General features: G+C 36.5%; 5 protein-coding genes across 5 annotated transcripts; 4 read left to right on the forward strand and 1 right to left on the reverse strand.

The window, feature by feature from the left end:
• Positions 1-148: 148 nt before the first annotated feature.
• On the reverse strand, positions 149-2443 carry TSR1 (Tsr1p; the record flags this gene model as incomplete). Its single annotated transcript, XM_062955204.1, has 1 exon — positions 149-2443. One exon carries the CDS (start codon positions 2441-2443, stop codon positions 149-151), a length of 2295 nt encoding a protein of 764 aa, XP_062811831.1.
• A 435-nt stretch (positions 2444-2878) lies between these two features.
• On the forward strand, positions 2879-3295 carry PRCAT00005154001 (40S ribosomal uS14 domain-containing protein; the record flags this gene model as incomplete). The annotated part of the gene is made up of 1 exon (XM_062955205.1): positions 2879-3295. One exon carries the CDS (start codon positions 2879-2881, stop codon positions 3293-3295), a length of 417 nt encoding a protein of 138 aa, XP_062811832.1.
• Positions 3296-4418: 1123 nt separating this feature from the next.
• Positions 4419-4744, forward strand: PRCAT00005155001 (uncharacterized protein; the record flags this gene model as incomplete). Its single annotated transcript, XM_062955206.1, has 2 exons — positions 4419-4510; positions 4564-4744. The coding sequence occupies 2 exons, from the start codon at positions 4419-4421 to the stop codon at positions 4742-4744; spliced, it is 273 nt and encodes a 90-aa protein (XP_062811833.1).
• Positions 4745-4969: 225 nt separating this feature from the next.
• Positions 4970-6796, forward strand: PRCAT00005156001 (uncharacterized protein; the record flags this gene model as incomplete). Its single annotated transcript, XM_062955207.1, has 1 exon — positions 4970-6796. The coding sequence occupies one exon, from the start codon at positions 4970-4972 to the stop codon at positions 6794-6796; it is 1827 nt and encodes a 608-aa protein (XP_062811834.1).
• Positions 6797-7656: 860 nt separating this feature from the next.
• On the forward strand, positions 7657-8133 carry PRCAT00005157001 (uncharacterized protein; the record flags this gene model as incomplete). The annotated part of the gene is made up of 1 exon (XM_062955208.1): positions 7657-8133. The coding sequence occupies one exon, from the start codon at positions 7657-7659 to the stop codon at positions 8131-8133; it is 477 nt and encodes a 158-aa protein (XP_062811835.1).
• Between the last annotated feature and the right edge of the window lie 23 nt (positions 8134-8156).

Consider the following 8156-nt stretch of genomic DNA (forward strand, 5'->3'; position numbering starts at 1 on the left):
CTATATATAATTAAATACTAGTTAGTCACGAAGACTCATTATTCCTAAAAGTGCGAATTAAGTAATCCAAAGTACATCGATTGCAAAATATATTATCTCTATTATACAGATTCTATTAGTGTAAATACTAATTACAGTTGCTCAAGCCTTAGGAATGATAAACAGGCCAAGCTCTTTTATATAAACTCATTGCGACTACATCTTGTGATGTGAGCTTTCCATCAAATGTAGCTTTAAAATAACCATGAGTTCCTAAACTCTCTTTGATAAAACCGGTCCTTCCAGATCTCGTAAAAAGAGGAACAGCCTTAAACCAGTTAATATCTTCAGCATTAAAGAACATATATCTAACAGTGACAAGTTTCTTGTGGATTTTCACTGGATGCCCAGTTAAGACAACACGTTCTGCTAGAACTCGCTTATGGTCACAATCCAAAAATGTTCCACGGCCAACTAGGTTTAAAGCCCCAGAAGAGTTAACTCGAAAAAATATAGCAGGCGCATTGCTGAATAAAACGGGAGCTATCGTAGTAGCGATGACTGTACTTCCCTCGTGAGCAAATCTTTCCATTTTGTGGACGTTATTTGAATTGTTAGATGCTTGGTTAAAAATAGGTTGAATTACCTGTCTTCGGGGCCCGTACTGTACTATCAAAGTATCGTTGGACGGTATTGGCTCCGTTACATCTTCCCAATGCTCGAATGAAAAGTTGGCTACAGAAAGCTTATGTTCATGTTGCAACAAACCATAAATTATAAACGGACCTTTTGAAGCACTGAACTTTTCTGAAATAGCTAAAGGAGCTTTGACATACAATCTTACTTTATTTCCAACATTGATTTGTACTTCTTTGATTGAATCTTTACAAATTTTATTTTTAGTTGCTCTAAAGTTGGAAATCCTCAATAATCTCTTCCAAATGCTTGGTTCATTGGTATCAGTCTCTTGATAATCCCAATTACAATTGGCTAAAGATTTGACTCCTCTATATCCAGCAAACCTCTCCTTTGCTGATTCAGAAGGATGCAACTCCTCTTCATCTGGAAATTCAAGATCTTCATTCGAAAGCGCTCTGAATTCTCTCAATTGCCTCTCTTCCTCCTCAGGCGAAATTTCTTCATAAACGTCCATCTCATCGGCAGTATTTCGAGATTCTTCATCAAATTCCATATCCATATCCCCTTCATTTCCATCCTCACTCATACCCTGTCCAATATCGCTGTCATTGTCAGAGTCATCATCATTTTCATCATCAACATCCTCGATGAACCATCTGGCCTGATATTCTGAAGTCCCCTTGGGCACTTTCTTAGGTCTAGACAAGTCTTGCTCTTGGTCATCGAAATAATTTTTTCCTTCCATTCTGATCCCCATACTATCATAATCATCATCATCGCTAAGACTTGCATCTTCCATATCTACCTCTTCAGGGTTTAGTTCCTCTAGAGTTTCTTGATATTCATTGGGATATAAGTACGCATCTTGATCTATATCTATCTCAACTTTCAGATGACTCCTTAATAATTTCTCGATATGATCAATCTGAAAATCTCCAAATCCTGGGATATGAACTAATCTATTTGAGCTGAATCCAATGCCTCGTACGGTTCCCTCAACAACCAAAAGTCCATTGTCGATGCCGTTTCCTTCCCAGGTAATTTTGTCTGCAACCATGTAGCCTCTCGCGTCTCTCCAAGTTACCGACTTAGGAAACTTTTGGCAAATTGTTCTAATGCAATTTTGCAATTCGGATTCCGTTTCCAAAGCGTAAAGCTTTTCATCTCCCGGGAAAAAGTGTGTAAAGTAAGATAAAAGTGACTGCCTAATGTCTAGTTGAAGGTTTCTTTTAGGATATGCCGATACAACATTAGGCAACACCCCAATCACAGAAGCAACTCCCTGTGCGATTATTGTCCTTATTATCGGCTCACCGTAATCAGGAGTTATTTCTTCAAGCGCAGAGAGGCCAAATATCACAAAATCTGAAACTTTGGCCGCATCCATCACTGATAGTAAATCGTCTTCATCTGGAACGATAATCTTGAGCTTTGACTTAAAACGATTGATATTTATATCTGCTACGCATGGTGCATCAAATCTGAACTTCAGTTCCATTTCGGCACCAAAAATCTGCGCTGCGATGGACGCCCCACGTACGTCTTTTGTAAGACCGATCACTGTAACTATCTTTTCCGCACCTTGGCTCCCCTCAAAGAGTCTTCTCATCACCTTCACTTCCTGTAATTTGTTTTCCTTCACCTGTTTAGAAGTATTTCGACGATCTATCTTACTCTTCACTCTTTGCGTCTTTCCTGATCCATTGTTCTTTTCAACTCTTCCCTTACTTTGATTCTTCAATTGACTCTTTGTGGCATGCTTGGACTTGAATGGTTTATGGTCCTTCTTCAAAGTAGCTCTATGCGAATGTCCTCCTTTCACCATGTTGTCTTCACGTCCTCTTGCAAGCTGATTGTATCTTTAGATCAGTCTAAAGCTGCAGTCAAGGTTTTTCAACTGTAGAGGACTATCTCATCGCTAGCCAACATCACATGATTTAAAAATAAGCACGTGTATATCAGGTGCTTTTGTTACCGGTTTTTTGTTTTATTTTTGTGTAATGAATTGAAAAATTTTTTGTTTCGTGCTCACTCTCTGGAGAGCAGTTCGTACCTGGTCTATAGAATTTTATAGGCTTAATCAAAATTTAAACTAAAGAATTGATACAGAGACATATTACTTAAAAATTCAATAGTAACAACAGTATGTATATATAAGATGTTAAAAAACATAGCTGTTATGAAATGGGACCAAGATACGGGAGCTTCTGAAGTATTTATCGTAAGGGAATCTTAGAACAGTGAACTGAAAAGTTCTAACATGAATGAACTAAATTATGAGATTATATGTGATAATATTGGGATGAACGGTATATTACCTTTATTTACTGACTACTTTCAAGGTAACATAGCTACTTTGAGATTGAATCACTTTAATCTGAAAAGTGAAAATTTTGGATTAGGAATAAGAAAGGCGACGGAGTATAGCTGTCAGCAAACCAAGAAAACTCTTGTGATCAAATTTCATAACAATAAAATGAAGCAACATACTAACAATTTTAGCATAATGGCTCACGATTCTGTTTGGTTTTCCCACCCAAGAAACTTCGGTAAGGGTTCAAGACAATGCCGTGTCTGTAGCTCCCACTCCGGTTTAATCAGAAAATACGGTTTGAACATCTGCCGTCAATGCTTCAGAGAAAAGGCCACTGATATCGGTTTCAACAAGTTCCGTTAAGCATGATTTGAACAAGGCAAAAGCAATTACACTTGGATCCATTACTTAATGGCCACTTAAGGATTTTGATTGAAGTTCTTTAATGCAACATTGTGTATAATTTATGGCTCAACCCTGCAACAAAGGATTCAAAAGGGCGTTATATATGGCTCAATAGATAACTTTTATTGACAAAAATTCTTGTAGTGAATTTTGAACTCGTAGAGTCAACTTTGTATTGTTTGGGGTTCTCTACACGATATAAACTAATATTTTAGCTACACTTATGAATGTGTCCCATTTTATCGACATTCGAAATCCATCGCCTCACTGAAGAGACCCAATCGGACTTCAAACTTCCTATAGGGAGAAATGCTCTCGGGAATTGAAATACTATAATAATATGGCAACGAGTATAACTTGACAATTTACATTATCTCGTCGTGGCAAATATTCCCTTGCTTTATTAAGCTTTTTGATTAAGAAAAGAAAAAAGAATCTTGTTTTAGAATGGCCGAGAGATGCCTTTAGTATATATCGAATATCAGAATGTGATTACCCGGATTTAGCTATATCAATTTTGCATTAACAAGATAGAGCTATAACAACTTCAAAGGTCATTTAAGCTCAAGGGTAAGAATTAATATTCTAAAAGCTTTATAAGCTAGTTAATTAGTATGGCTCTCTCGATATGTCTTTCTTTTTGTTCACTGATTGCTTAATGGGAATGAAAGAAGAGCTCACCACTAATGTACTCATAAATTGTATCTGTATTCCAGGCAATTCACATGAAAAAGCGAAGCTGCATTAATTGACAACAAGCCTATAGCTAGGTTACTTGGATCAAGAAGCGAAAGTATGTGTTCAAATATGCTGCGTAAAAACTTCTCTTTTTTCTCTAGTTATTTTCAACCCTAAACATAATCTTAAGAAATTGGGGCCTAGATTCATACAGGCTAAGCGATCCATATCATGTTGCCTAGAACACCGAGTCTTCTGTTATTTAAGCACATAGACGTAACATTTAGGATGTGAAGCCAAAATATGAAATATATTCCTGCATAATTAAGTACATATGAATACAAATTGGTCAGTTCAGTTTTATCAATCGAAAGCACTGCATTGAGATTACCTTTAGCCAAATATGTCAAACGGTGCTGTAAAAGCAATTACTATTTTGTTTGTTGGAGGCTTAAGCTGGTATGCTGGGCTTAAATTTTGGCAGCCTTTGGTGATGTAAGTCAAAGAACATTTTATTTCGTAAAGCTGTGATACTAACAATTATCAAGAGATCAGTTAAGAAAAGACGATAACCTCAGAAATGATATTTATATAAGGGATACATCTGATCAACCTGCCTCGTGGAGTGATTTGAAAGAGAAGGTCAGGGAAACTTTGCATCCAAACGTACAAGATCCGAAAGAAACTCAGGTTAAAACAGACCTTGTTAAAGAAACCTCCGAAAAATGATCCAACGAGAAATTAAGTAGATGTTCCAGCTCAAACTATTTGGGCCTAGTCAGTATCAACACTGATTAAGAGTCCGATATAGGTTCACTAGTATAATAATACAGCTAACGAAATCATACTCTGTAGGAAAGAATAATGACACAAACCCGCATTATAAAAAAAATCGTATCTACACTCATCGCAGAACTGTAAGAGTGTACCTTTTGATGGTTTAATACAAGAAGCATGGGGAAGCTTAAAAGAAGTAAGAATAACAGAAAATCAAGGAGTAATCCTCTTGGCAGAAAGAATTCTGATAATCAAGACCATAAAGATGAACAGTTGCGTCAATCGAAGGTCTTACCTTTAATTAGCAAGTTGTCTTCTACCGCTGCGAATGATAGATCTCTTGCATTGAGCGCAATTACTGTCCTTTCTGAAGATGAGCGCATGAGAAAACTTTTGCTTAAGGAAAAATTAATCAGCATTGTCATGGAGCAATGCTTGAATGACTCTAACGATGAAATTGTTGTTGAATCCTTCGGTTTATTGAGAAATATTGGCATAGAAGAGGGATACAGTTCTGTAAAGCATATGTGGAGATCTGACATTTGGACAGCAATTGAGCATTCTTTGCTGAAGATTAAGACTTCATTCGAGTTTCTAGGAGAACACAGCGAGGAGAAACAAGACAAGTCAAAAATTCAGTTGCTACTTGACTTCACGGAGAATATATTATCTTTAATTATTGTGATTCTGCAAGAAGGTGAGGAATTTGAAGATAAGATAGTAGACAACATAGATTCGTCTTTAGAATTGGTTGCTAATCTCATAAACTCAGGATCTCAATATAAATTTGTTACCCTGAAACTAATCACTAGTGCATTAGAATACATTTACGAATTCACTTCAGACTCCTTGAAATTTATTCAGAAGTTAGAACAAAATGGGTTGTTCCAACTACAGAAGATTAATGATATTTCTTCTGCTTCTAATAATAAACTTGATGAAGTATACTTTCAAGGAATAAAATTTAACATCTTGGAAGCCTTGGGCCAATATGAAGACAAGGAAGAACTTACATCACAGATATTGATCAGTTTATTTGACATTACTACTACAATTGACATTGATAATTTACAATTAAAGAACAAGTCTTTAGATAATGCCTTAGAACCTATTCAAAATGGAAAAGAGGTTAGTCATCAATTATCAGGTGATGACAACGCGACTATAAATGTGAAAAATGAGTTAGCATGCCTAGAAGTATCTTTGGATATAATTACGTCAATTGTCGAATTTGCATCATTTAATGAAACCGGCGAGCCTATCCAGTTAAGTGATAAATTACTATTCACTTTAATGACAAAGACCTACCCTTTAATCACAGAACTATTAAAAAAAGAAAATTCAGTATTGCCTCTTGAGAAAGAACTAACTACGTTGAACAACTTATGCTGGATGTTTTTGACCTGTGTGTCAATTCCCGTTGAATGGTATGAAAAAAGCTTAGCAGCTTGGGATATAGTCGTTCAGAGGACTCAAGTTCTGGAAGATTATCAAATTCAAGCTTTAGGCTTAAATATTTTGTGGGCTATTGTGAAAGCTATTGGACCACAAGTTCAGACAAAGATAACCAAGGATATGATTACGCTGTTAATTAGCAAGTGCGAACAGTTGCAAGATATTGACAGTATTCAGTTTGTACTATCAGCCGTTGGTTTCTTAGGAAGCATAGCGCCCGTTATAGGCGATATAGAGAGTGTTTCAAACATCTCGCGTTTTATTGTCGTTACTATTCAACACTTTAGTGAGGTCCAGGAGCCAACAGCTACGGAAGTGTGTATTGAGGGTTTAAATCTGCTTTATGATATTTTTGGAGACAAGGAATTTGACTATGATGAGCCGGTTTTTGTTCAGCAGAATTATATTGGCAAATTGCAAGAGATTGAACCCAAGATACTGAAGATGTATAGGCTGATAGACAAAAATAAAAACCAGCAATTGAAATTGAGAGCTGAAGAAGTATGGATCAATCTACCTCGTTTTATAGAATATAAGATCAAAGAGTAATGGGTTGAAGTTTCGGAATGGAATTATGTGTTCGCATTACTTTTTCTTTGAATCCGTCTTAGTTGTAATATAAAAGTTTAGCTTCAATTTTTTCGAAACTCTCGTCCAAGTAGCCCCGTAAGAAACCGAAATTTAAGAACTTATAAACTAAAACTGAGAATTGAACGCGCCTTGATTCTTGAAACTATTCGTCTTGGTAGGAAGCTCTGTTACAAGTGATTATTCGTCAGTATCACTCTCGACACAGAAGCGTCTTATATACATCACCTTGAGGATTTTTTTTTTGGTTGCACTTCCTCATACAGAATTAGATCACCCGCAAGGTTACTTTCGTTGTTCTTCCAATAAACATTAGTAGCAAACAGTAGCATGTGTAGACCTGTACGCGACTATGTTCTTTTTTCATCCTATTCTTTGAAAGAGCACAATTCAAAGCACATAACCTTGAGTTTGAGCTTTGTTTTAAGCAGCGAACGCGGTGACTTGACTTATACTAAAACTCGGTAGGAGCTAATGTTGACATTTTTGTCGTTTATTGAAATCAAAAGAGGAAAGTGTACCTTATTCTCGGTGGCTATTGAGCGACACGAAATCTATATTTAGAGCCTATTGTTCACTCTCTTTATACAAAAGAGCTTGTAACGTGATGCGAACAGCGCTCGAAGTCACTTGGTTCAGCTATGAGAATGTTTGAAGTGCAAACACTATTGTGGTGTAACTAACAATAAATAAACAGCATTCTGAGAGAAGACATGATATCATAATCTGTGATGGAGAAATGCCGCCAGGAATATTTAAGCAGCTCGTCGCATCTTTTGGCTAAGTATGAAAGATACTTTTGATTAAGATATCACTACATCATGAAAGCCGCCTCAATCATTACAATTGCTTCTATGGTATGCATAGCAGCCGCAAAAGCTGTCGGTGTCAATTTAGTCACTGAATCTATCAACTTTAAAGATGTTGACAATAAGGGATTGTACAGTGTCTACGAAGGTGCGGATCTCAACTTTCTATTTTTGGGGAATTCCTCCGTAGGACAACAACTAAAGTTTGACGCTAACAAAACGCAGCTTTATGACGACTCCATAAATTATCCCAAGAATTTCACTGTATATGATAATGTTGCTGCATTAACGGTCATCCAAACAAATGCCAACTTTGCTGTTGTTGGAGACTATATCTCAATCAATGGCTCCACCACGGGTTTCTATGCCTGTAAAAATATTAGAGATCCGGAACAATACAGTGTGAGAGATTATGCATTGACATTCTTTGAAGACGTCGATGCTCCCTCTGGTTGCAAGCCAGTTAAAGTAAAAGTCAAACAAGCATGAATATTTTTTTAGAAAAAATATTC

Source organism: Priceomyces carsonii, assembly GCF_900007245.1.
Source record: "Priceomyces carsonii strain CBS4050 genome assembly, scaffold: Debaryomyces_carsonii_scaffold_6, whole genome shotgun sequence".
In the NCBI taxonomy this organism is placed as follows: domain Eukaryota; kingdom Fungi; phylum Ascomycota; class Pichiomycetes; order Serinales; family Debaryomycetaceae; genus Priceomyces; species Priceomyces carsonii.